Source organism: Fusarium musae, chromosome 10 (assembly GCF_019915245.1).
Source record: "Fusarium musae strain F31 chromosome 10, whole genome shotgun sequence".
In the NCBI taxonomy this organism is placed as follows: domain Eukaryota; kingdom Fungi; phylum Ascomycota; class Sordariomycetes; order Hypocreales; family Nectriaceae; genus Fusarium; species Fusarium musae.
In genome coordinates this window covers 835,914-860,648 of record NC_058396.1, presented here as the reverse complement: position 1 = coordinate 860,648, position 24,735 = coordinate 835,914, and the positions used below count along the sequence as shown (strand labels likewise).

Sequence of the window (24,735 nt, the reverse complement as noted above, 5' to 3'; positions counted from 1 at the left end):
GGTCTAGCGATATTTTCCGTAGGGATATGCCGAATCTACTGAGTATTGCAAGATGAAGCTAGATTATAATCACGGTTGGGCACGAAAGAGGAGAGTCAGTCGTCAATGCCGAGTGGGGAAGCTCTCGCCAAGACATCCCATAGCCGACCCCAACAACCGCCGTGGAACAGAGCGAATTGGTAAATCATTACCTTAGCATTACAATATCCTAGTTAAGTTCAAGTTTGATCTGCAAGCGTCTATACGTCATCGCGGAACTACGATTTACGCCAGTTGTCGATCCAATCTGCAAAGGAGCGAACCTCTTCGGCAGCTGAGCTGAGATCACCGCTCACTTACTCTACACTAACTGACAGCGTCACTAACGGCATCAGCAACTCACCACGACGTGTCTCATACTAGCCTATCACAAATCTTGGAAGAAGGGGTATGAAAAGCATGCAATTGCTTCTGCTTGAGTAGCAGCGGCGAGCGGCATTTCATGTCATTCGAAGCCGTGCCCACTTTACCATGATGAAGCCAATTAGAAATAAGATAATTATCAAATATGCTATCTTATCGATACGCCTAGCCATCGTGTTAGGTAAGTCCAGAACTTGAGCATGTTCGCCAAGGCCAACATCGTTTCATTTCATGCTTATATGTAGATACTTTGTATATGAGTTCATTATATCACAACTTTCAGGATTTTCTCCGGCAAGTGCAGTCGATAGTCTTCCCTTTCTCCTGCATTTCCTTCACAGCCAACATCAGATGAAAATAGGCATAAGGGAAGACCAACCGTGTTCATCTTTAGTTATGGTACAGCATAGTTCATGGAATTCATGAGCTTTGAAATCTATATTGCACGAAGAATTTATGAAGCTCACCATTGAATTTGATGTCCGGCTCAACTTATGACCAGCACGTGGACCCTCCACACACGAGCTCGACAAATTTCTCTGTGCTGTTGTCCCATTTATTTAGAGTTTAGCTAGAATACAAATAATATTAAAAGTCTGTTTATGGATGTACCAGGTCTTCACGGGACCCATGTGACTCTCTCGATGTTTCTGGTCTCTCCAAAGACTGCATCTCCAAGTCCACCTTGACATATATCTTCTGGCTGGATGTGCCCTCAACGTCATCAAGCTGCTCCCAATTATCGCCAACCTCGCCCCTGTGAGTTCGACGTGTTGTCGCCACTGATTGCGAAGTGATGACGGCTCTACTGGCTCCAGAAAATGGCGTAATGTGAGCTGGGGAGCTACCCGTCGATGTGTCGAAATGGAAATGAGAGCTGACAAGTTTTCGTAGTGACGGTAAGGAGCCAGCGATAATTCCGATTCCCGACTCCAGAGTGGACCATAGGACGATGTTTCCGACGTTGTCTAGACCTGTTAGTATGGTACGGTGCCCAAAAGGTTGTTCTTGGGATACTGACATAAGTAATTACCAGGCCGTGAAAACGCTGTCAAATAAGGTATTCGAACAATAGTACAAATCGAGGCCCTGTCGCAATGTTAGACATAAAGATCGAGGGTGACATTATAGCTTACAGTGCAGCCAGACCAAGGATGATGCTGACAGAGACCTTGGTGGCTTTCCTCATATGGGACTTGTAAAGCATGAAGACAGGCAAAATAGCACAAGTCCAGTCCGAAATAACTGCGCTAACGGACACGACATAGCCTAGACTCATTAAGAATGGTACAGAGCATTTTTCTCTGTCGTTCCAGTTGGCAGAGATCGGCGTGCATCCGAAAAAGGTGCCAATGGTGTTATACATCGTAGTGACAATAGTGAAGATGAGAGTTGCCCAGACAATGATTCGATGAGTTCTGGTGACGGCGATACGTAGGAGAGTAACACAGATGGACGCCTTGAGAGGCGTCAATGAAAAGTCGTAAATCATCTGGCCAATCCACATCCACTGTGTCCTGGTTAGCAGGGCGTTGAGTTGATACTCGAGATGAAGTACCTTTCGACCGTGGACTTGCAGGTATGCGTTCAGGTCTTTATCTTTTGTCCCCACGCCTGCGTAAACGGCACGCAGGCCGGCAGCAGTGAATGCAACGTGTAGTATCTAACTGGGTTAGTACTGTGTTATGCATTATCCCACTGAGACGAGACGATGACTTACCCATCCGATAAGCATGAGACCATCGTCGATACCAAAGAGACGATACTTTAATCGAACAACACATCGCAGAATAACAATTACGGCTGTAAGGATCAAGAAAATGATGGGGACGATGATCAGGACACGCGCTAGACCCTTGGGGTCCACTGACGTCGCGCTCTCATCAAGCATGATGGGCGATGCGATGTCGAAAACCCACACTCACAAGCGCAGAAAAGCAAATACGAAATCCAGGGCAGGGCTGGCATTTTGAGCAACCAACTGGCCCTCCCTCTCCTTTTGAACAACGGCTCCAAATCCGTCGGTTATTACAGAGTTTGACCCATTCCCCGCGTTTTGATTCCCGACCCATCCCATCTTTTTTAGTAGCACGGTCTAGTGAACCTTATCGAGGTTTCGCCCAGCTTGCGAACCAAGGATATCTCGCGGCCGCTGCCTAGCCCGGCCAGGGTGTTGACTCGTGAAGCCCGATCAATGCATCTGTGCCCAGCGCTTCGAGTGACTGCTTTCAGTTTGAACCGTCGATCATGGCTTGCTGGGGTCATGCCAGTTAATGTTCTTTTGCTAAAGCCTCTTTTTTACGTGACATGCACAGCTGGGGCCAGTCGAATCCCCGCGTAGATCTGAGAAACCGCTAGCCTAAGCGAACTTTTGCTTCTTGCTGACGCAAAGCCGCCAAGTTTGGTGGTTTGAAGCCCTGCTGCAGATATTGACTCGACCCAGGATCCCGGACGCAGGTAATCGCATGATTTTTTCACGCAAAGCCACAGATATACAGGATATTCTGTGAGACAATGTCAGAGCGTACACTCAGCCGTCGCTGATCCCGTGTGCCAAGCTCATTCAAAGTTCATGATGCTATTTTCCACCAAAGACGGCACTTAACCTTAGGACGCGTACTCCATAACCTTCCTGGGGGAACAATGACCTGAACTTCTGAAAGGTCAGAGCTTCATCACAGATTCAGGGGTAATGGCAGGGGTTATATGCACGGCAGCTTAGTGCGATTGCAAGAGTTCCTCGCTTCAGAAATCGGGCCCTACAGCACTATTCCCGAAAGTCCGATAGCTTCATTTGCTGAGGAAGCCTTCATTCCTGTTATGGTACTTGTTAGCGGTGATCATTGGCGATGCTGGGACGAAAAGACTCCGAGAACAGATTGAGACTTAGCATGGCTAGACCAATTGTTTTTTAGTCCTGGAGTGAGAACTAGGAAGCTATTCCCATGTATCCGGGACGCTACTGATGATATGATTATGGCACGAGTTTTGTGGCTTTGTTTAGAACAGACAAGCACTTGGCCGTGCTTGGATCGATTGGGCCCCTGATTTCATCGCTAGGAGTGATTTCTGGACATCCTCTGAACGCTATGACAGCGCCATCATGCGGAGTTTTCTCTAACCCGCCTGTTGCATCCTTGTAACGGTTCATGGCCCTCATGTTTATAATCTGGAACGAACTACTTACTCTTTTCAGCCCAACGAGCAGCAGCCAGTTTGAGATTAATAATGATCTAGAAGATACATGGACACAGACATCTCGTGATCTCATCTTCGTCGTTTTTAGACTATTGCTCCATAGTACTGAGTAAGTTTAAGTAGCATATCTCGGTATTGTTGCAACCCGAGCGGGTCATTACAAAAACCTTCTTTAATTAGAAGAGAAATCACTTGGCGTTTTTATCGATCTGTGAGAAAACAAAATATCCAGTGATTGCCAATAATTGTGTTAGAAGTGCTTCGGTTCTGTCAACAGATCAAAGCCCGCGGAATTGAGGCCATGCCTCGGGTAAAATATAGTGTCTTCGATTAGGACCGAGGTGAGGAGAGGGGTTTAGAGTGCCCCTCCAAGAAAGTAATTAATTAGAATGCCTGCATTTTATGTCGATGAAAGTCAAATAAGCGAAGGCTGAACCTGTCAATCGGCCATAATCGCATTTACTTTCCTGTGTTTGCGATCCTTGGCGTCGGTCCGACGTTAGCTCAGAACATGGGGAAGAGCGGTTTTGCAGTCACATGAGATATAAATGCCTATTGTTATTATCTGGACAGTCGATTATAGTCTTCGTGGACTGCTTCTCTCTCAATCCTGCGAAACGTTGTCAGCCGAGTCCAAGACCAGCTTATTGATCGACTACCTGGTTGAAGATGGACATCGTCAAATTGATGTTTGTCTACCAAGGCTTTCCATCTTTTCTTCGCGTGGTTGTACTGGAACCGAGAGAAAATTTTCTAATTAGCCGGGGTATCAACATTCTTTTTCGTGAATCCCGATGTTCCATGCGGAAATGTGCCGTGGACTTGGCAATCGAAATACTCCAGCATTACTTACGCTGGCATCCAACACTTCACACATTTGAACGAACACCAACCTACAACCTAGAATTTGACGCTCAGAGAGTGACGAGACAAAGTGTAATAAAGTGCCTTGACCGATTGCCGATATATTTCTTTAATTAAATGCATGCAATACCCCGCAAAATGGAAATTGACATCTTGATCTACACTCATACAGGGTAAGTGGCAGCTCGATGCAACCTGTGAGGATTGACGAATCAAGATCGTTGAAGGAAATCGTCGGAATGGGTACCGAGGATCAAGTGAAAGTCTTGCAGTCAACACCACAGCGCAATTTCTCGTAAGCTTACCCATAAGATTGCCTATTCGTCATCCTATGATGACAGGCGAAGACCTGGCCGAGGGATTGGCATCTGCATTCGCCAAGTGCTGGTACGCCTAGCAACCAAAGCCTGGTCCTGGATTATGCTTGTCCAGTGCGTTGCCGTGGTTGCCGACGCGAGGCAAAGAACCCGCAGGTTGAGAATTCTTCACTCTTCTTCATTACATCCTGGTTATGGAAACCCGCCCAGCTCAATGGACTGTTACGGAACACCAGCCGGAATCACGCTTTTGCCCCGGGAGACGCCTAGACGGTTGATGAGATTTTAGTTCGGCTTGCTTACTGTTGGTGAGACAATAGGAGTTCTGACCTAACCTCAACCAGTAGTACTAGAGCCCCTCTTTTCTTTGGCGACAAATTCAACATTCAACCCGTACAATGGTCCCCACGAGGCATTTTCCTCTGGCCAGACAATGCAACAGAGTCCCATGGCTATGGCACTGTTTCTCGAGGACCCTGAACTAGTGTTACCGTCCCGTGCACCCGATTCACCGATGGGTCCGTGAAATGAAGACGCGATACCCTTAAGATCACCAACTAGCCCAGATGAGCGGGCGTCACGACGTTGCACCGCCGCTTTGTCTGGAATGAGCTAACTAGGGATCCCATCGCCCCATGCCGTCATCGACTCCTCCACTTCTTAAGCTCAACCGTAGACCATTTTCGACATGCCGAACTTCACTGGTGCATCTATAAAACTTCAAAATGGCTGAATCGCCGCAAGAAACCGTTACAAAACACCTCTCAGACCCTAGCAAACCGCTCCGGCCGATACTTACCTCTCTAAATGGCGATAACAGCTGGTTGATGTCCTTCCCTAGGCCTGAGGCGGAGAGGGCTGCTACAGGGAGGGTCTTTTATCATCTTGCTTTTGAACCGTGGCTGAATGGAGCTGCCCATGTTGGACATCCATGGTTCGTACACCTTGCTCGTGTTGAAAAGGAGGGCATCTCGACCTTTGAAGACTTGGAGAATCTGATTCGCGAGATCGAGGAAGCTGCCTCGGCGCATCTGCCAGCAAATGCTCAAGCCCAAGAGTCAAAGAGACAACTCGATGCTATCCTTCTTGGTTTCTTTTACTCTGATCACCTCCATCCACAAACTCTGAAGACGTTTCCTCCCGAGATTCCCGTCATAGCAACAGCGCCTGGAGCTGCAATCATCGAGTCGTGGAATTACTTCAAGACCATCAAAATCATCAACAACTTCGATTCCTCGGCGACAAATTGGAACTCACCAGACCTACATCCAGGCGATCCTGTCCCAAGATGGTTTACACCACTCATGATACTCGGCAAAAGCGAACTAAACTTTGTCTTTGCCATAATCTGGTCCCATTCCGTCAACGGCGAAGAAGTCCACGAAGCAATTCTAGACTCTCCCCATGGCGTGCAACTCGACGCCAAACCCCTTGAAGCATTCCTCGCATCAGAGCCCAGAACCAAGAAACTTGCGATGCTGCACGGCCTTAAGGAGAGTCATACTGGCGGTATCCAAACATGTTATGGCGCAAAGGGAGGACTTGGGCTGCACCGAAAGGTTGGAGGTGTAGAGCACTGGGTCTCGACGCACTCTTCTGAGCTGAAATATACCGGGATATTCATGAGGCTTGCTTGGACTACTGATACGCCGAGGACAATCGAGTGGGCACTGGAAGAGGAGAACAAGGCACATCCTGGTGAGGAGTTGTCTGGACCGCCGAATTTTATCAAGGTTCCGAACGGTGCATCGACGGTTTTGACGTGTTAATGAAGCTGCGCTTTTCGTTATTGTAAGATGAGAACCAGCTTGTTAGGGCTTGGGCGGAGATACCAATCGTTTTATTTATGAGAATACGACTACTTGAATACGAAATCGTTAGCTACAGAGATAAATGCGTGAGATGTAAAAACTGGTGTCCCTACAGTTGAGATTGAACGATCGAAACTGTGACACTTGTGAAACCTGGGCTGCCAGGACTGCAGCCTAGAGTTGTTCGTGGTGGTTAAACAGCGGGGGTCGTGCTGAGAAATAGCGCCCCATCCCCTAAATTTTAGCGGCTCTTTCCACTTTCTTATCAACAGCATATTCAATCCCAGGACGCTTCTGACCAGCAGCACATTATCAAGTCTGCCATGAATAAAACAATGACCGGGGATCTGAAAGAGGATAAATTTCGCAACGATGTTACTGTTTAGGTCAAGAGATCTAAGTGCTGACTGTTCTGGCACGGATTGGATATCTTAGTCAATTGGTAATCGTGCTTTACGGCCTGGGCCCCAAATTTACAGTGATTGAAGATGCACTGGAGCATACCATCGGCACCCTATAAACGGGGGCCCTATCATCAGACGTTTCAATAGCTCAAAGCTTTATGATTAATTCCTGCATGAGCCTAAGTCTATCATGTGTGCATCGTCATAATACTCTATGATCTCCTATGATCTGGGGCAATCTATTCCTCAATTGATGCCATCCACGGCAAACCAACCCCCCAATCCCTCATCGCCAGTCCACCATTATAGCAGATGTCGCAAAAGTCCAACCAAGTTGCCGATGGGGTTATTAAGTCTGCGCGCAGCGTTGCCGGGGACAGATGATGCAGATGCGCTGGGAGTAGACACCGCAGTGCTGTCGCTTGTTGTCGCTTCGGTCGCAGAAGCCTTCTCAGGCTTGGTAACGGATGTTGTCTCTTCGGCCTCAGCCGTAGGCGCAGAAGTCGTCTCAGCGTCGGTGGTAGAGACGTCGGTCGCAGTCGTCACAGCGGCAGTTTTGGTCGAACCCGTCAATTCAGCAGTTGAGCCCGAGGATCTCTTGTCACCCTCATTGCCAGGCAACAAGTTCACACCGAGGTTGAAAACGCTGTAGGCATCTTTTCCGCCACAGGCATCTTTGGCGTATCCAGGGCAAGGCGTGTCGCACTTGTCGTCGTCTACCTTGGCAGATTTGGCGGGGTAGATATCAGCGCAAATACACTCTACACCCTTGAGTATCGCAACCGTCTTGTTCTGTTCCTCACAGTAGTCGGCGCATGAGCCGACGCTGTTGAAGGTGTCGGATCGTCCATCGGCTTCACTGGGGAGGGCACTGAAGCAGCCCTGTGGGGTGACTTCGCCGAGAACAGGGCTTTCGATGGGGCTTTGGAGCGCGTCCCTGGCCGCGACCAGCGAAAGAAGAGAGAGCAACGCGACTTTGGTGAACGCCATGGTTGAAGAGGGATTGCCTTGTAACTCTGGGAATGAAGAGAGCTGACAAGGCGTTGTTTATATCCGTGAAATCTCCTTGCTCGGTCGGTCGGTCAGGAGGGGAGTTAAATTAGGTAGATGCTTGGATTGCCAATCATGGCGACCCGCTATCGTCGATGAAACGCGAAGGATCGTGCTTGCCCTGCTCAGCCTTGTGCAACAGTGTCGTAGGCATCACGATGGTGTCATTGTGACAGTTGATTCAATGGAAGGAAGCTTGGTCATGCAAAGGAGACACAGCGCACCAAGCGCATTGCTTCTGTTGGCTTGAAACAGTGAATGTTATCATGGCAAAGGAAGATTAAGGGAGATTTCTCGAATCCTTCAATTAAGCCATGACCTCAGCCAAGCGAGAATTTCCCGAACAGCCGCTCCTAGTCCCTGGGAAGTGAGAGGAGCGGGATCCCAATTCGCTGGTGACATACCAAATAACTAACCTTGGGAGCGACAGCTTGGATGAGGCTCTGGTGTTATCTACGAGCAAACGCAATTCCCAAACCGACTCATCGCGCCTTGAGCCTGACAACGTCACCGCATATCGGACCAGCTGACAGCTGATAACTTGAGATACCTATAATAGCAGTTGGAAAAGCGACTCCATAAACGTAAAGCGATGACCGGCTGCTCCTCATTTGAGTGTTGAGCAACAATTCTCAACGACTTCAGCAGGGAAACAAAGGAGTGCACCTAGCAATCGTAACATAGACTAATCCGTAAGCTCAAATCTGTATCGCTTAATTGATTGGCGGGTTTAGCTCAGTTGGGAGAGCGTCAGACTGAAGTCAAACTTCGGGAATCGTAATCTGAAGGTCATGTGTTCGATCCACATAAACCGCAATCTTTTCTTTTGCATTCCTCACCTTTTTTGCATAAGCGATCTTCCTTGTGATTCGATCAGTAAGTTTCGCTGCTTCATTCGGCAAGAAGCCAAAGCATTTTGTTGCAGTAGCCGCCTCGCTTGCGTATCGCAACATCAAACTCCTGCCCGCCATCGCGATGATACCTACTCAATCTCGTGCAGCTCGCATGCGAATGAAGGCCTTGTAACGGGATATCCGTGTTGAGTAACTCTAAAGTTAAGCATCTTGCAGCTTGATACGAGCTATGAAGGAGTGATCGAAGGCCGCGTATTACGCTACAGACGCATCGGCACGAGTGCCACCAATACGTGGGTTTCAGCTGACTTCTAGCAACAAAAGTCCTGATATAAAATCATTCGGAGCCTTTTGTCCAAGGGACCTCACACACGCACAAGAACGCAAATGGGATAATGTGTCTCCCTATATGATAATAATGTGACTCATAGTTGGAGCTGCGATGGAAAGGATACCCCAGATCATTGAGTATATGAATAGATTTGCCAGGATGAACAGATAGAAAAAGCCAAACCGCCGGGGAACGCGCCAATCGATGTAGCCGAAGCCAAACCGAAGCTTGACAAGCCACCCGAGCTCGCCCTGCCGATCGAGGCTTACCCCTCCAAAGATGAAGTCATGATGAATGGCTCTGTCTGACGTTCACTCCAAACCTCAATTGAGTTCAGCTCAAGATACACAGAAAATTTCCAATGGGTATCCCAAGGGAATAAAGTGAGACGGTCGCCACCAATACCCTCCCCGAGCTCAGCATCCATGGGTATGTCTTATGATAAGTACAGCGAAGGAGTTCTGGGTAGCACTGCGTCAGCTCCATCGATAGCTAAAAGCGTTTGTGAACCATAAGGCTGATAAGCTGACGAGGTATCACGCTATGTCGACTGGGCTTAAACTCTAACGCCAAGGCTTCGGGAAATACGATGCATCCATTGAGATGCAATTGACCAATGGAAATACTATAGAACGAGTACTTCACATTGTGTTATAGACAGTGACCTGCTTGCTTCAACTTGAGCTCGACCTTCTTGCAGCTCCCTGTAACTACTGGTGCTATGAAAAAGCAATAAAACATGCTGTGCACCTGGTGTGCGACGGTCGCTCGCCAACTTGCTTTGAGGCTGTATCCGTTCTTCGGGTATCCCTTTGCGCGGTCAGCCTTCTGGTCATCCCGATTGATCTGGATATCTCCAGTCTTTGCACCCTCGATCTGAGCCGCTGCAACCATTGAACCTTGAGCTTGAGCTTGATATCTGGACGAATAGGAACATGAGTTGCACGTGTGTACTGGAGTCTTCCCAGCCTCCCAAACGGCGGAGCTCGCGTGGTGGCTCATCCAGCTTCATTACTCTTTTGTTCTTGGTGTTCCATGGGGCTTTCTGAAGAAGTGGTCACCTATATAAGCTGGCATTCCCATGTTTCTTGGCGATCTTCCACAAAGGCTGATCACTTATAGCTGGTAATCACTCCTAGACAACCTGGGACCTTACATCACTCACAACTTACGTCAATACAAACCTGCAGCCCGTCTCAAAATGAAGTCCTTCTTCCTTTTCACCACTGCCCTTCTCTCCTCGTCTGTCTTGGCGCAGTCAACTTCCCAGGCTGGAGGACGCGACGGCGACGGCGATGTCCTTCCCGAGTGCGCAGTAAGCCTATCGATCATCCCACTGCTCTCAAGGCTGAACTGACATCTTCAAACAGCAACAATGTGCCCTGAAGGCCATCCAAGATAGCAAGTGCGGCTCTGAGGATCCCGGTTGCGTCTGTAAAGCTCCGGGGTTCGCCGAATCCTATGTCAGCTGCGTCGGGTCCAGCTGCGGCCCACGTGAAGCCGCTGGTAAGTTTTGACACTCTCACTGAGATATTTGAGCGTAAGCTGATATAAGTAGCTGCAATTTCCGCTGGCATTCGACTCTGCGAGGCTGCTGGTGTCACTATCACCGCCGTCCCGAGCGCCACAGCTGAGTCTAAGTCTAAGGGTCATGGGCCAACATCCGCTGCACCCGTTGTTCCCGCCCCGCCTGTTGTAAGTCCAGATACTTTGAGAATACTGAATGAAGAAGCTGACCTCTGTAGGTTCCTACTGCCCCTCCTGTCGTCACTCCAACTGCACCCGCACCTATCCCGGCTACACCTGTTCCCACTGCTGGTGCCAACTCTCTCAACACCGGAGTCGCGGCTATTGGAATGGCTTGGGCTTCCATGATGTTCTTGTTCGCTCTTATGTAAAAAGACCAGCATCCACTAAATAAAGATGCGTTGCCTAAAATATCATCTCAAGATTGTGAAAAGCACACCGGTATGAAGACGCGAAAGGTGAATGGATCTGTACATACGCAAAATAGTATTAATATTTGTTTCTTAATTATTAATTTCTCCTTGCTATATACTCGAATTTCGAGGTCCCAGAAGCATGATGATAGAGCTCATCTTGAAAAGTGGCATGGAGTTTGAGACTCTACACTCAACAAACTACCACTTTCAGGAGTTCTCCAACTTGTCAAATACCTTCAGAACCTGAAGAGGTCGCTCTTTTTGTTTGTTTGTTTGTTTGTGTTTATTTTCCAGTTTCTGTTTGACTTTCGTCAAGAACATCGCGGTATCCATGACAACCACTGGCTGGCACTGCTGGCAATCTGGCATCCTTATACCACAACGCAAGCACGGACTTGTTGATGATTTCGATGACTCACAGCCTATTGAATACAGGCTGTGATGTTACACAGCATCAAGAGTGAGGCTGCAGTCACGTGCTTGCGTTGCACAAGCGCGCTACTGATGAGAGTTCTGCTCTGCCTTGATGTCTCTGCTCTTCTTTTCTCTTCCTCACACCTCACCCTTCACTTCATTCCATCACTGACAGCCCGTTCACTACTGCGCACTTCGTTTTCATTCGCAACCTCGTCGCAGTCATGGCGCATGCTGAAGAGGCAGCAGCCTCAGCAGCCCAGCCGTCTCCGGGTCCAGTTGCCACCCCAACCGCTGAGCCTGAAGAGATTGTGTTACCGCCGAACGTCACTTGCAGCCAGAAAGATAGGCACATCACTCGACGCTTCATTCAACGAATTGAAGTCGTCGTGGGCCAGAAGCCTTGGGAGTGGTTGGCCGAGGTCCAACCTAAGCAATAGAGTCGCAATATGTTGGCAGCCTTGGCCAACCTACTCGAAGAAGCCAACAAGGTTTGCAATGTGTCTGCCATCAGGGATGATCTCCATGAGAGAGCTCGCCGTGCTCCGCATAACGTTCTTCGTCCGTGCGATATCAAGGCCGCCAAGTGCTTCTTAGTTGCAAGCAATCTCGCAAACTGCACTCGAAGTACTTCAAACCCTACTGCTCAGCGTCAAGATGAGCACGAGATTGGAGCAACGGATGACGACGATGAGGCCACGGCCGACGAGCATTCCCCCCGAGGAGGGCTCGAACACATCTTGGTCGCCATCAATTCTCAGAAGCACTCAGATGCCGCTCGTGAGCATGAGGCCACTGCTGATAGTATCGTCGCCGTCACTCACAACGAAAACACCATCACACCGGCTCAGTCTCATTCACCCGAAGAGGTTCCTGCAACACCTTCTCCGATGCTCAATCCACCCGCTAACAAGCGAGACCGTTCTATCTCGGCGGCATACGTCAACCCGTCAAACAAGCGTGTCTGCTACCAGACGGTACCATCTTTGCAGCCTCTTCAGCCAGCCGTTCCGACACCTCTCATGATGACTGATCAGCACAATGTAAGCTCTCCCTCCTTGCCTGCTTTTATGGCTTTGCTAATTGAATGACAGTATGACGACCGTCCCGCGGGGATACAGGCAACCGACATCTTTCATCATCACCTGGAGATGCATGTGCAAGAATTGCGTCAGCAACACGAATATCTCCTCGGCAATGTGGAGGTTCATCAGCACCATATCAACCACGAGCTGGAGATCCACCAACCCTGCCTCGAGGCATATCGAGCCGCACAAGAATATTCCCTCCAGGTAGAGGCAAAAGTCGAAAACATTCGAAAGGATAGCGAGACACTCAACAACTGCCTCAAGAACCTCGCCGACTCGCAGAAATTCTGTCTGCCATCCGTCGCCGAGAATTTCGAGGCCGTGGAGCAACACATGGTGGCTCAGTTGGCCGCCAAAGCCAAGGATCTCGAAGAAGCTGAGGCGGAACTTGGTGCGGCTCACTTGGCATGCCATCAGACAGAAGAGGCTGCGCGCCCTGCTCTGGAGTTCATGAACATGGAGAAGCCCCTGCTCGAGGAGAAGAAGACAGCTGCTGAGAAGCTCGGCATGACTGTCGAACGCACGGAGTTCCTTCAACTTTTGGTCAGAACTAGTCCTTCGGCCATTGCAATTCTCGAAAAGTTCGCCCAGGACAAGGGCTCGTCGCTTGGAGAACTTCGGGCGGATATTGAACAGCGTGGACTTCTCACCCAGATGGATGATCAGCAGGCAGATGTACCCATGGGCTGAGAGCTTACCAGGCGCATTCTCACGACTGATGAGTCAAACCCAGTGTCTTGGAAACTAGCAAGGAAGCAGATACTGTTGGGGCTGTGGCCTTCCGCAGAATGATGTTGTACCCTTGTTGATGAGGACATGTTCGGGTTCGCATCAGTGGAACAGGTCTAGAGCATCGGCTCGTCATCTCTTTTTGATGTGTTTGAGTTCATCTGGCTACATTGCAATGGTAGACGAGATTTTGAAGGGAGGGATGTTTGATAGCCAGGATGCAGGACCAAGGTTGGCATATTGGTACCTGTCGAAGGTACTTTCGGTCACATTGATAGTTCACCAGAGAGAAGCTAGTATGCTTCTATGCAAGACCATAAAATACGAATATATTTACGCTAGCACGGTGCAATGCTCTCATGCTTCTTTGATATATGCATCTCTATTCAGCACTCACTGAAACCAAGACATAACTTCCGTCTAGAGCCGTGATGAGGGTGCTCTGTTGGGATCCAACTCCTCCTTCGCCTTCTCCCTCAGCTCCCTTCTCAAAATCTTCCCGGACTAAAAGCACAAAGTTAGATATATCGCACAAAACTCATGGATCTCACTTACCGGGTTCTTGGGGATCATATCCACGAAAGACACGCCGCCCTTGAGACGCTTATACTTTGCAACTCTAGCCTCCATCCAACCAATGATCTGCTGTTCGGTGATTTGTGACCCAGGGACCTTGACGAGATATGCGCGAGGGACCTCATCGCCTTCATATGGAACACCGACGACTGCAGCGTCTGCAATCTCGGGATGGTCCAAAAGCACGGCTTCCAGTTCTGCTGGTGCAACCTGGTTGCCCTTGACTTTGATCAACTCCTTAATTCGATCGACGATATGGAAGATGGCTCCAGGTTTGAAGGACTCGACGAAGGCGATGTCGCCTGTCTTCAGCCACCTTGTGCCATTCTCATCAACATGAATTGTTGACGCTGTAGCACTGGGATTCTTCCAATATCCCTTCATCAACGTAGGTCCCGTGACCCAAAGCTCACCTCGCTCACCGGGCTTTGTCACTGGTGTCTTACCATCCAAATGCATAAGCTTTGCCGAGTAGTTTGGCGCCAATTCTCCAACCGCAGAAGGATCGCACACGACCCGAGGGTCCCAAGTCATACTGGTGCAGGTAACCTCTGTCATACCCCAACCTTGCTTGACGTTGACGCTTCCATCAGCCCACAGCTTCTCAACACTCGTGGCAACTTCTTTACTCAAAGGTGCAGCCCCAGATCCGAGGCGCTCGACACTGCTGATGTCGTATTTCTTGACGAGAGGATGCTTTGACAGGTAGACCAGGATGGGAGGGACGCAGAGAAGGCTTGTGATGCGGAAGCGCTGAATGTGCTGTAGCATCTTCTCAAAGTCAAAGGCGGGCATGATGTATGCGGGAATGTTGAGATGGGGATAGATGGAGATGAAGTATGTTTGCGCATATGCATGATACATGGGGAGAAAGTCGAGGCCTTTGGTACGCTTTTGAAGCTCGGGATCAGGCTCTAGGTCTGAAATGAGGACAACGCCTAAGCCGTTGGCGACGTATGAGGTGTGAGTGATCTCAACGCCTTTGGGGACGCCCGTTGTGCCGCTGCTATAGTTGAGGCAGCAACCTGCTGTCTCTGGATCTGCGGGCTCTGTCCATTTCCAATTCTTAGCTTGTGCTTGGTTATCGGCCACAAGATCGGTCCACATGCGAAGACCATCCTTCGTAATCGAGGGCGCAATAGGTGTTGTTCCAACAGGCGGAAGCACAGACGGATCGATAACGAAGATGTTCTCCTTTGGAAGTCCGACTGTCTCAGCAGCCTCTAGAGCGGTAGGTAGTTGGTTTGCAACAACAAACATATGCGTGCTCTCAGAGTTCTTGAGTTGATATGCAAGCTCTCGTGGTGTAAAGGCGGGATTGGCACCAGTGAACATAGCACCGGTCATCAAGATGCCGAGGAATATGCATGGGAAGTAGATGTTGTTGGAGGAAAACATCAGTACTTTGTTTCCTGGCTGCAGACCAGCTTTCATGAGACCAAGGGCAACTTGTTTGGAGAGAAGTCGGAATTGCTCCTTTGTGAGAAAGTGCGTGTCTGGACGGTCTGCGTCGATGAGGATGGGCTTATCGCCCTCCTCCATGGGCTCAGTGGCCGAACCAAAGACCCACTGCTGAAGGGAGCATTTTGGAATGGGTTTAGACCATCGTGAATGAAGAGCCATATTGAATAGAGATATCAGACAAACTTGAGAACAAAGCAAACAGATTTCACAATCGATCAGGCATGGAAAGGGGAGAATTACAGATCGATTACGAGCTATTTAACACGTTTTCCCGGCCTAGAGCAAGCTGAAGAGCAAATCCGGGGTAGACCAAGCTATTTCGACCACCAAATGATGAATTCCCATGGCAGATCCGTGTGGGGTAGCAACCAATCTTTGCTTCTTTTGGCACTGCAACCCCGCGTTTCGACCCTCGGCTCGCTTGCGACGATCGAGCATTCGAGAGAAAAAGAGCCGAGGCACGATCTGGTGGACGGATTGAGAGATAGCTTGGTTTTACTTGGGGACGGCCGCGGGTGCCTTGATCCGAAAAAGGTGGGGGAGGTTGAGTGAGGAGGGTTAGGTTTGCGAGACGGAAGTGAGGGTACGGTGATTTGGTTATTGTCTGAGTTTCGGTGTTTTCTAATTGATGTAACATGGCAACAAAGTCAATCTGAAGGATTCGGTTCTGAGTGGTTGGTCAAGAAGGTTCACGGCTTAAAGTGGTAATGAATTGAAGAGTGTGTATCACGCTGACTCAGGCTCAATCAAGGATTAACAGAATGGCCAGTGACATGTAATACAAGTAATCTCACTCTTGTCAATCGCTCATCCTTTTGAACACCGGCTGTCACCACGATTTGGGAGCCATCCGTGCGCCCTCATTCACCCAAGATCTTCAACCTCGGCTGCGGAGACTAAGTCGCGAAACGAAAGTCGAGTCTGGATATAGATCAGCAAGTTATAACACTTCCGCCGCAACCGAACGGAAACTCACCGCTTGTTGCCCTTATCGGTCGTTGTAGTCCTGTAATGATGTTGCTCCTCTGGGGTCATGGCGTCCCATTTCTTAGCCTTCTGGTTGTTCCTCCACCTATAATAAAAGAAGGTCCCGGGATATTGAATGAGCTGGGAAAATGTGAGTCTGGCTTCATCTTTTAAAAAGACGGTTGATGATACTTACACACATCCATACACAAATGATGAGTAGACCTGTATTGGCTTTGAAGTATCGTGGCGAGTCGCTTGGCTGATAGACTACGACACGTCAGTGACTCAGCTCACAAGGCACCATGGGGACTCACTGTTTGCTCCAATCATTCCACTGACCTGAACCCACATATTGTAAAGTCTATACATCGTTAGATATCATACCTCGGGATGGAGGTGAGCAACCTTACGATGCTGAGACTGTTCTGTTTTGCACCGACCCCGCATTCCTGCTCGTCCATGCGACTTGGATGGGATGAGTGCTAGGCGCTGTCAGTGAAAGGCACGCCGTTAAGTAAGAGGGCACTCACTATGGAAAAGACAGAAGCACAGTTGAAATGGCAAAGTAAGCCCAAGGCCCGATCGGGTCAGGCAACGCAATCAGTGCCACGAAGCATGGAAGCAACCAAGCATCCTCCGCCATCGAGACAAAGCTCCGGTTGTTGACGAGTTCACTGAACGCTGTGATGGCAAGCATCGTGATGCAAGAGCCGACGATATATGGTATGGACAGAAGGTTGGTCTCGATGACGTTGAAGCCCAGTCCACGGAATGATAACGTGAGGTATTGGTTGACGGGGTACTTTGGTAGGCCGAAGAGAAGGCCGAGAGCGTAGAGTGGCCACATATCGTAATCCTTGGTGCATTCCCAGATTTGGCGGACGGATAGACCTTGTCGGTTGTACATACCTCCCTTTTGAGGGTCATCGCGAATAACTATTAAGTGTCAGCACTAATATCATTACTGGTTGGTGAAGGACTTACCCGAGTTGACAATGATCTTCTGTTCGTGCTCCGTGAAGTAGCCCTTCGGATTCCACCAACTCTTCGTTCTAGCTGGTGATTGAGGCATCAGGAAGAAGGATGCAACGCCGATAAGGACTGCGACTCTGTCAGCATGGCCATTCTCACGGACGAGATATCAACGTACAAGTAAACGCTCCTTCGATGAGGAAGAGCCATCTCCAACCTTCGTATCCAAGCATTCCACGCATGGAGAGCATACCGACAGCGGCAAATCCAACTCCGATATCGACTGTGACTTATCAGCTTGTGCATTTTCGAGTACAGAGTCTTTGCCTACCGAGCTGCGAAGACATCCAGAACCAAGCCAGTCGTATTGGGAGCTACTAAAGTCAGTAAGCCTTCTCGTGGTTCCATGGTATCCAGACGTACTCTTGTGCCAGTATACCAGTAGCTGAGGTAGAGAATCGTGTCGCTGTTCTTTGTTAGGTATATTTCAGCGCACTATGGCGAGGAGACCTACGGAATGAAGCCGCCTTGGAATGTTGCACTGGAATTATCAGCAAGAGCCCAAGTTGCTTCTTCTCGGTGAACTCACATGAGATATCTTGTAGCAAGGAATGATGCGCGGCCCTTCAGGAAGAACTGCATCGCTGAGATAAGACTGAAGATACAAAGCTGGATGGGAATCCACATATCTGGTCCAATTCTACAGCAAGATTAGTATTAAGACCAAGAATAGTGTCCAAGACTTACCGCTTTGAGATCAGCTGCGATGGTAACTCAGCAACAAGGAAGCCGACTCGAGAAATGGTTTGTCCAATATTCTGCCCCTGTCAGTGACGTGTCTTTCGTCTATCAAAAAGGACTCACGTAGTCGGCGTGTGTAATGCCCAAGTCATCAAGCATGTTATCCGATACAGCGTTTTGAATGTTGTTCCTGTCAATGTTCAACGCCGCAAACATGATGCACATCCAAACCTACAAAGGTCAGTCTATACAACTAGTGCGGCTGGCATGGTTCCTACCATGATCTTCCAGTCAACCTTGTGTCGGACAGCATTCTCTTCACGCCAAGTCCAACGAAAGTTAGGATCAAAGGCCAACCAGTTCTCCCACTGCGGGTGGATATACAGTTCTTTGTATCGTTCGATGTCGGGCGAGTCCCAGATACTCGGCTGCGTCGCGACCTTTCTTCTAATCAGTATCCCTCTCCATGAACAATTGCCACTGTCGTCCGTACCGCATCAAGATCGTAGATATCGTTTCTTCGAGGCTTTCTTATCCGCAGAAATCGTAGGATCGCATCTCCCATTGCCGCTTCCATGCGCTGCCCTTGCTGAGCAGCCAGGGCTGGTGCGGTCGGAGGCACCGGGTCGCTTGGATATCCATCGTTTTCGTCTTTGCTTTTCCCATTGAGACTTCCGTTATCAGAAGGAGAGTCTGATACTCCCGATGATGGGACGATGGTAGGCTGCTGATGCGACATAGTGCAATCTTCTACTTGACTGAATCGATAATACAGCTCACACGAACACTACAAAATGCGAGGAAAAGGTCACATCACTTCTACTTAAGCAATTGCCAACTCCTAATACAACCCTCCCAAATTTGTGCCCCGAATAATAAATTGGGGGCCAGCTATTGCGAGATCAACGTGCACCATCGCTTCGATGACCAAGTGGTTCTATGCGAGTAATATCAATGGAAAAGCTACCTATGCCGGTCAATAGGAGACATGCTTCCGACAAAAAAATGGTCGATCCTCCAAGGAAATGCAGGAATTTTAAAGAATCGTTACATCAGGGCCCATCGCCATGGACTTTGTTGCTTGCGACATCAATTAGCAATATGCGGATCCAATGTCGTGATCGTTTCGGAAAAGTCACCACGACAACTACGGGGCGAGCTTGGCTTAAGCTTAGAAACAAGTTTATATACAATGTACTCATGTTTATATATCACTAAATACAGAAAATTAATGACTAGTCTGCTGATTACTCAATCCTTTAGCCCATAACAGTTTCCAGATCTTGTTTGCTCTTCTGTAGAGTAAGTCAACAGCCAATGAGACCTGAAGCAAGATTCACCATCGGCCAACTTTTATCAGGGACTGAAGTTTGCCGATTTATCGGCAAATCCTGGTGCGAACAACGAAAGATAGGCTGGACTGGACAAAGCCCGGTGGTGTCTTTATCACCCAGTGCTGCTGTATTCAAGGAGCAAGAAAAGATCAGTTCTCAATATAGATAATAAAAATAAACTTATCAAAAGGTATCCTGAGTCTACAATAAGCTTATCTTAAACTTATGCTGAGTTGCCAAAGTCTTTTTATCACTTAGGCTCAAGGTCCTGAGTTTTCTTTCCCTCTCCTAGCGCGTCATGGACGACCGAGACCCATAGACTATTATTTCAGATAAGCATTAAGTATTTGATGCTTGGTCATTATCTATACATTACTTTTGTTCATTCTTGCTCCCCTCATCCTCCTGCTTGTTCCATCCGGGAATCAGTTCATTATCAGCCTCTCCCTCGTCATCGCTCGCATCCCTGTTCTTCCTGACTCTCCTCGCCGCTCGTCGTCCGACGACCGGAAGTTTCTCCACACCAAGATCCTTCGCCGACTGCGGTAGCATTTTGGGGTCGAGAAGTCCTGCTTGGACTAAAATGCTAGCTTGGTCCCAGTAAACATGCTCCTGGTACAGTCTCCCACCTCTGACTGCGACAATGCTCACCATGAGGATCTCAATCTTCTTATTTGTGGGTGGTACCCCAGGAAGCATCCACTGGACTTGCTCCGTATGCTTGAACTGGACGTGCATTTCGTCAACAACGCGATCAACGCCGATGGTGCGCGACAAGAGTGTGATCCTTAGTGAAGGTGGAGTTGTGAACGATTCTGAATAGAAGCGCTTCAGTTCAGCGGCGCCAGTTGCACCGGTTAGGGTCGGCATGTAAGTGACATGAGGGGTCTTGTGTGTGGTGAAGGTCGACAATGCTTGACCGAGGTTCTTCGAGAAGAATTTGCCTGCCGAAAGTCAGTCCTGCTCAATGATGTCCCGTCGCGAAGTGTGGGAGACTTACTCTGCAGGTTATGTTCCAGAACAAGCTCTAGATCCGGGTTGATGCCAAACACCTTCCTAGCCGCAGCCAAGCTTCGACTCCAAGCCAGCTCCGCCGAAACACCATCATACTCATCGAGATCATGCTCAGCAAAACCAGGCTCAGCTTCATATGTGTAACTAGGATATGCAAGGTCAAGTTTTCCGCCGGTACCCATGCCGCTCTGAATCTTGGTTCGTCTCACGCGTTTCTTGCCTTGGATGCCTACCATTTGAGATTGCTTGACAACACCGACTTCTTCGCCTGCCGCGAGATGCACAAGGGCGCTGATGCTGCTGGGAAATCTCCCGTTGGTGTCCGGGATGCGAGTTGGGTAGTAGGCGATGAGAAGGCCGAGCTTGAATTCGGGGTTGTTGTCGAGAATGTGAAAGTGCTCAAGACAAACAGCTGCAGCGTCGTCATATGCTTTTATCTATTAGCATTGATTCAATAGTCTGGGGAACGCATTGACTTACCGACAATTCCAAACTTCTCACAAGGACCCAAGTTTTCCCTGCTCAACGACTTGATCTTCTTTAGATATCCATCACCGCAGCTCTCCATTGAGATGTACTCAACATCAAAACCCTCATCTCTCCACTCAGCGAGAGTGACCTCGTCAAAATCGTCATTTTCACCGGTTATGTACAGTTTTGGGGGATTGCGCGGGAAATCACCCGAGAGAAAGTTCTGGTCTCTGTGATTGGTCCTGTTGTCTGAAAGGATCTGGACGTTGCGCCCCTCAGCCTCTGGGACGGCAGATTTGATGAGATTTGGAATGTTGATGTTCATGTTGGCAATTATTTGATATCATAATTCACAAAAAGCGAGAGCTTAGAGGATGAGAATAACTTGATATATTCTTGTCCACTTCCAACTTCCAAGTTTCAGATCAATCGATTGACCCTGTTTGAGCGTGATGATGATGTCAGAACAGTACGTGTCGCGGCTGACTCATCGGATACAGCATTCTGATTTGGTCATGCCCAATGGAAGTCTTAAATACCCTGCAGTTCCTGATCTTTCGTTACTTGTCGAACATTGGAATATTGAAAAAGAATGGTACTAGCAATGAGCCAACTAGGGACTGTCATCTTACTTTGATCTACTTGTCCACTATACCGGGATCTAAGGACGGCTATCCACGATTCATCTTTCGTCCGTGTCGTAGGCATCCTCCCTAGCCTTACAGTTACCCCCAGACATGAAGCCCTATGTTATTCACGTTGGAATTGGATATTATCTCTTGGTTTGTTTCCGACTATCGGGCCACCCAGCCATATTAAAACACTTAGCTTATTGTTTCAACCGGTCATGCTTAGTGTTGATAAGAAATCTGACAGCGTCAGCACGACCCGGATAAATCACCAGTGCTTATAAAAGCCTAAAGACAACATTTGTAGCTTAGGACTGTACGGGCGAGACATCTCAAGACCAGCATCAAGAAGTCTTACTACTGTATTAAATCTTAGCTGACCACTGCTCAGTTATCCTCCGGGAGTCCAGCCCCGCTGATTATGTATAAAAGCTTTGCTTAAGTCGCACTACTTGCAGGACATTGTGACAAAAATGAAGCTATTTATGAGGGAGGCGATCTCATGGAGAGTCGTGCTTAGCAACCATTGTTCCAAGAACGTTGGAAATGATCGGGTCTTTATGCATTGCTTATCTTCTGACTGGCGAATGCGGAGGTTAGTGCGAGTGCGAATGCGGCGCTGCAAATAACGTAATACTTCAATGCAGCCGGATTACATGGTGTGATACCCAGAAGAACATTGACAGGTTACTTTCACATTACTTAAGATGCTCTGTAAACCCACAAAGCTCGGAAATGACGCTAAGGAATCGTTGAGAGGCTCCGAGCGATTATGGGTGACACCAGAATGGATCTCCAAGAGCCAATGTCAGTATAACTCAACATGCAAGAAGATACAGACTCCTGACTACAACATAGACACGAGGATGACACTAAACCTCCGGTGAACGCTCCTTTAGAGGCTGTACATAAGGAGAAGTCGAATCCGCCGGCGGATCTCGAGGCAGGTGTCCGTCGAGACGATACTGTTGAGGAAGAATTAGTACAGGAGGAGGATACTTATCTTCATGGATTGCCATTAGTACTGATGACACTTTCGCTGATGGTTGGCGTATTGATGATCGCTCTGGATAATAGCATCATTGGCAAGAATCCATCTCCGTTTCTCGGACTCCTGCTGACTACTTGAAGCTACCGCTATCCCAAAAATTACGAGCAAGTTCGATAGCCTTGGTGACGTTGGTAAGTTAGACCCATCCATGCGAGCAGGTTCACCTAATGATAGTCTTCCGGTAGCATGGTATGCATCGGCCTATCTCCTCACCCAAATGTCTTTCCAGCCAACTTTCGGCAAGATCTATACCTTCTTCAACCTGAAATGGGTATACTTGATCTCTTCAATCATCTTCGAAGGGGGCTCTATTCTTTGTGCTGCAGCACCGAGTTCAGCAGCCTTTATAATCGGCAGAGCCATTGCTGGACTCGGTGCAGCAGGTATCTTCTGCGGCGCCATGATCATCATTTCCAAGATTGTGGAGATGAGGAAAAGACCGTTATTGCTGGCCATAATCTCTAGCATGTATGGCATAGCGTCTGTCATCGGTCCTTCACTTGGTGGTGTATTCACTCACTCTAAACAACTTACTTGGAGATTCTGTTTCTGGATCAACTTGCGTGAGTTTCCCCTACAAAAAATCTATCTCTGCTCATTGATGGTGAAGCTCTGGGTGCTGTGATGGCTCTCATAATCTGTTTCTACTATCCCATCTCACTCGGTGAAGCTCCAGATAGCGACCATACCCTCAAGGAAAAGATACTCGGCCTCAGCCTCAAAAGCGCAGTGATCCTTGCAGGAGCTCTTGTATGCCTCTTCCTTGCTCTTCAATGGGGAGGCACCAAATATCCTTGGTCCGATTCACGTGTATGGGGCTGTTTGGTTGGCTTTGGTCTTCTTCTGACGCTTCTCGTGCATATACAAATCCGCCAAGGAGAAGCGTAAGTCCCCTTCTCGTCTCAGGCGCCCTTCTTGTCTGACGTCGTCGTCGCTGACTCATTAGTGCATTGATCCGCCCTCGCATCATCTCACAGAGATCCGTATTCCTCGGATGCTTGTTCTCTGCGCTCTATCAGGGAGCTATGACCACGCAGAGTTACCATCTGCCGTTCTATTTCCAGGCTGTCAAGGGAGTGGACCCCCAAACATCTGGTGTTGACATTCTCCCCCATGGGGTCACCGTCACGATAGCCACTCTTATTACCGGCTCTATTATCACTTGGCTGGGATACTACGTACCGTTCATGTGGGCCGGCTCAGCCATCTTCACAACCGGTGCAGGTCTGCTGTACACGATCTCACAGAACACCCCAACGGCGAGATGGTTCGGCTACGAAGTTCTAGCCGGAGCAGGATTCGGTATAGCGATCCAAATCCCCATCTTTGCCGTACAGGTCGCATTGGGAGCAGGTGACATTCCCCTGGGAACAGTGCTGATCATCCTATCCCAAGCCCTAGGGGGTTCAGTGGGTCTGTCCATGTCCCAAAACGTCTTCCAGAACTCTCTCCGCCAGAGGCTAAAGACAATAGCCGGCATTGACATAGAAGCCGTTATCGCTGCGGGTGGGACTGATTTGGAACATGTCGTGTCGGCTGACTCCCTCGCCTACGTCAGAGATGCGTTTAGGTACGGTATCTCAAATGCCTTCCTTGTATCCACGGCACTTGGCAGCGTCGCCTTTTTGGCAAGTATCGGAATGGAGAGAAGGAGAATCAAGTCAAAGAAGGAAGGAGGTGAATAACAGACCTCGTGGTCGACCCTTGAAGGCGATGAAGAGGGTGTATAGCGACGGCTATATAGCCGAGCGGGGAAGGATAGTATGAGGCCGATATCAACCATGATGCATAGATAGCACGCATCTCGAGCCTATCTTGATTGAATCACATGTTTACTCGGCATTTCTATTGAGAGAATAGCATTGTTTCGTTTCTTTCACCGTTTTCGGTAGAGAATTGATTCAGCTGATCTTCATCTCCCCCTGTTGCATCGTTCGGATGATATTCCCTTTTTGCTATACAAACTCCGTAGAGTGACATTTCCGCAGATCTGATTGGGCAATTGACAACTAAAATCAAGGTTTCGTTCAGAATTCCATGCGCTCTTCACGGCACTGTCGCACATGACCTTATAATTCGGAGATAGTGTACGAATTGGATGCTAGATTC

The 24,735-nt window shown here is 48.7% G+C and overlaps 11 protein-coding genes and 1 non-coding gene across 12 annotated transcripts; 6 read left to right on the top strand and 6 right to left on the bottom strand.

The window, feature by feature from the left end:
* Positions 1-1,002: 1,002 nt before the first annotated feature.
* On the bottom strand, positions 1,003-2,293 carry J7337_012436 (uncharacterized protein; the record flags this gene model as incomplete). Its single annotated transcript, XM_044829957.1, has 4 exons — positions 1,003-1,370; positions 1,424-1,491; positions 1,539-2,065; positions 2,123-2,293. The coding sequence occupies 4 exons, from the start codon at positions 2,291-2,293 to the stop codon at positions 1,003-1,005; spliced, it is 1,134 nt and encodes a 377-aa protein (XP_044674873.1).
* Positions 2,294-5,506: 3,213 nt separating this feature from the next.
* Positions 5,507-6,550, top strand: J7337_012435 (uncharacterized protein; the record flags this gene model as incomplete). Its single annotated transcript, XM_044829956.1, has 1 exon — positions 5,507-6,550. The coding sequence occupies one exon, from the start codon at positions 5,507-5,509 to the stop codon at positions 6,548-6,550; it is 1,044 nt and encodes a 347-aa protein (XP_044674872.1).
* A 749-nt stretch (positions 6,551-7,299) lies between these two features.
* Positions 7,300-7,986, bottom strand: J7337_012434 (uncharacterized protein; the record flags this gene model as incomplete). Its single annotated transcript, XM_044829955.1, has 1 exon — positions 7,300-7,986. One exon carries the CDS (start codon positions 7,984-7,986, stop codon positions 7,300-7,302), a length of 687 nt encoding a protein of 228 aa, XP_044674871.1.
* A 784-nt stretch (positions 7,987-8,770) lies between these two features.
* Positions 8,771-8,862, top strand: J7337_012433. Its single transcript has one exon. It is a non-coding gene; the product is annotated as a tRNA-Phe (tRNA).
* Positions 8,863-10,432: 1,570 nt separating this feature from the next.
* J7337_012432 (uncharacterized protein) lies at positions 10,433-11,129 on the top strand (the record flags this gene model as incomplete). The annotated part of the gene is made up of 4 exons (XM_044829954.1): positions 10,433-10,546; positions 10,602-10,737; positions 10,790-10,926; positions 10,977-11,129. The coding sequence occupies 4 exons, from the start codon at positions 10,433-10,435 to the stop codon at positions 11,127-11,129; spliced, it is 540 nt and encodes a 179-aa protein (XP_044674870.1).
* A 908-nt stretch (positions 11,130-12,037) lies between these two features.
* J7337_012431 (uncharacterized protein) lies at positions 12,038-13,366 on the top strand (the record flags this gene model as incomplete). The annotated part of the gene is made up of 2 exons (XM_044829953.1): positions 12,038-12,631; positions 12,683-13,366. 2 exons carry the CDS (start codon positions 12,038-12,040, stop codon positions 13,364-13,366), a joined length of 1,278 nt encoding a protein of 425 aa, XP_044674869.1.
* Positions 13,367-13,825: 459 nt separating this feature from the next.
* Positions 13,826-15,604, bottom strand: J7337_012430 (uncharacterized protein; the record flags this gene model as incomplete). Its single annotated transcript, XM_044829952.1, has 2 exons — positions 13,826-13,909; positions 13,961-15,604. 2 exons carry the CDS (start codon positions 15,602-15,604, stop codon positions 13,826-13,828), a joined length of 1,728 nt encoding a protein of 575 aa, XP_044674868.1.
* Positions 15,605-16,417: 813 nt separating this feature from the next.
* J7337_012429 (uncharacterized protein) lies at positions 16,418-17,486 on the bottom strand (the record flags this gene model as incomplete). Its single annotated transcript, XM_044829951.1, has 3 exons — positions 16,418-16,517; positions 17,041-17,350; positions 17,399-17,486. 3 exons carry the CDS (start codon positions 17,484-17,486, stop codon positions 16,418-16,420), a joined length of 498 nt encoding a protein of 165 aa, XP_044674867.1.
* A 283-nt stretch (positions 17,487-17,769) lies between these two features.
* On the bottom strand, positions 17,770-18,866 carry J7337_012428 (uncharacterized protein; the record flags this gene model as incomplete). Its single annotated transcript, XM_044829950.1, has 6 exons — positions 17,770-17,857; positions 17,976-18,086; positions 18,134-18,204; positions 18,251-18,358; positions 18,406-18,555; positions 18,621-18,866. The coding sequence occupies 6 exons, from the start codon at positions 18,864-18,866 to the stop codon at positions 17,770-17,772; spliced, it is 774 nt and encodes a 257-aa protein (XP_044674866.1).
* A 967-nt stretch (positions 18,867-19,833) lies between these two features.
* On the bottom strand, positions 19,834-21,271 carry J7337_012427 (uncharacterized protein; the record flags this gene model as incomplete). The annotated part of the gene is made up of 3 exons (XM_044829949.1): positions 19,834-20,405; positions 20,462-20,905; positions 20,956-21,271. 3 exons carry the CDS (start codon positions 21,269-21,271, stop codon positions 19,834-19,836), a joined length of 1,332 nt encoding a protein of 443 aa, XP_044674865.1.
* Positions 21,272-22,843: 1,572 nt separating this feature from the next.
* On the top strand, positions 22,844-23,251 carry J7337_012426 (uncharacterized protein; the record flags this gene model as incomplete). Its single annotated transcript, XM_044829948.1, has 1 exon — positions 22,844-23,251. The coding sequence occupies one exon, from the start codon at positions 22,844-22,846 to the stop codon at positions 23,249-23,251; it is 408 nt and encodes a 135-aa protein (XP_044674864.1).
* Positions 23,252-23,651: 400 nt separating this feature from the next.
* Positions 23,652-24,311, top strand: J7337_012425 (uncharacterized protein; the record flags this gene model as incomplete). The annotated part of the gene is made up of 1 exon (XM_044829947.1): positions 23,652-24,311. One exon carries the CDS (start codon positions 23,652-23,654, stop codon positions 24,309-24,311), a length of 660 nt encoding a protein of 219 aa, XP_044674863.1.
* Between the last annotated feature and the right edge of the window lie 424 nt (positions 24,312-24,735).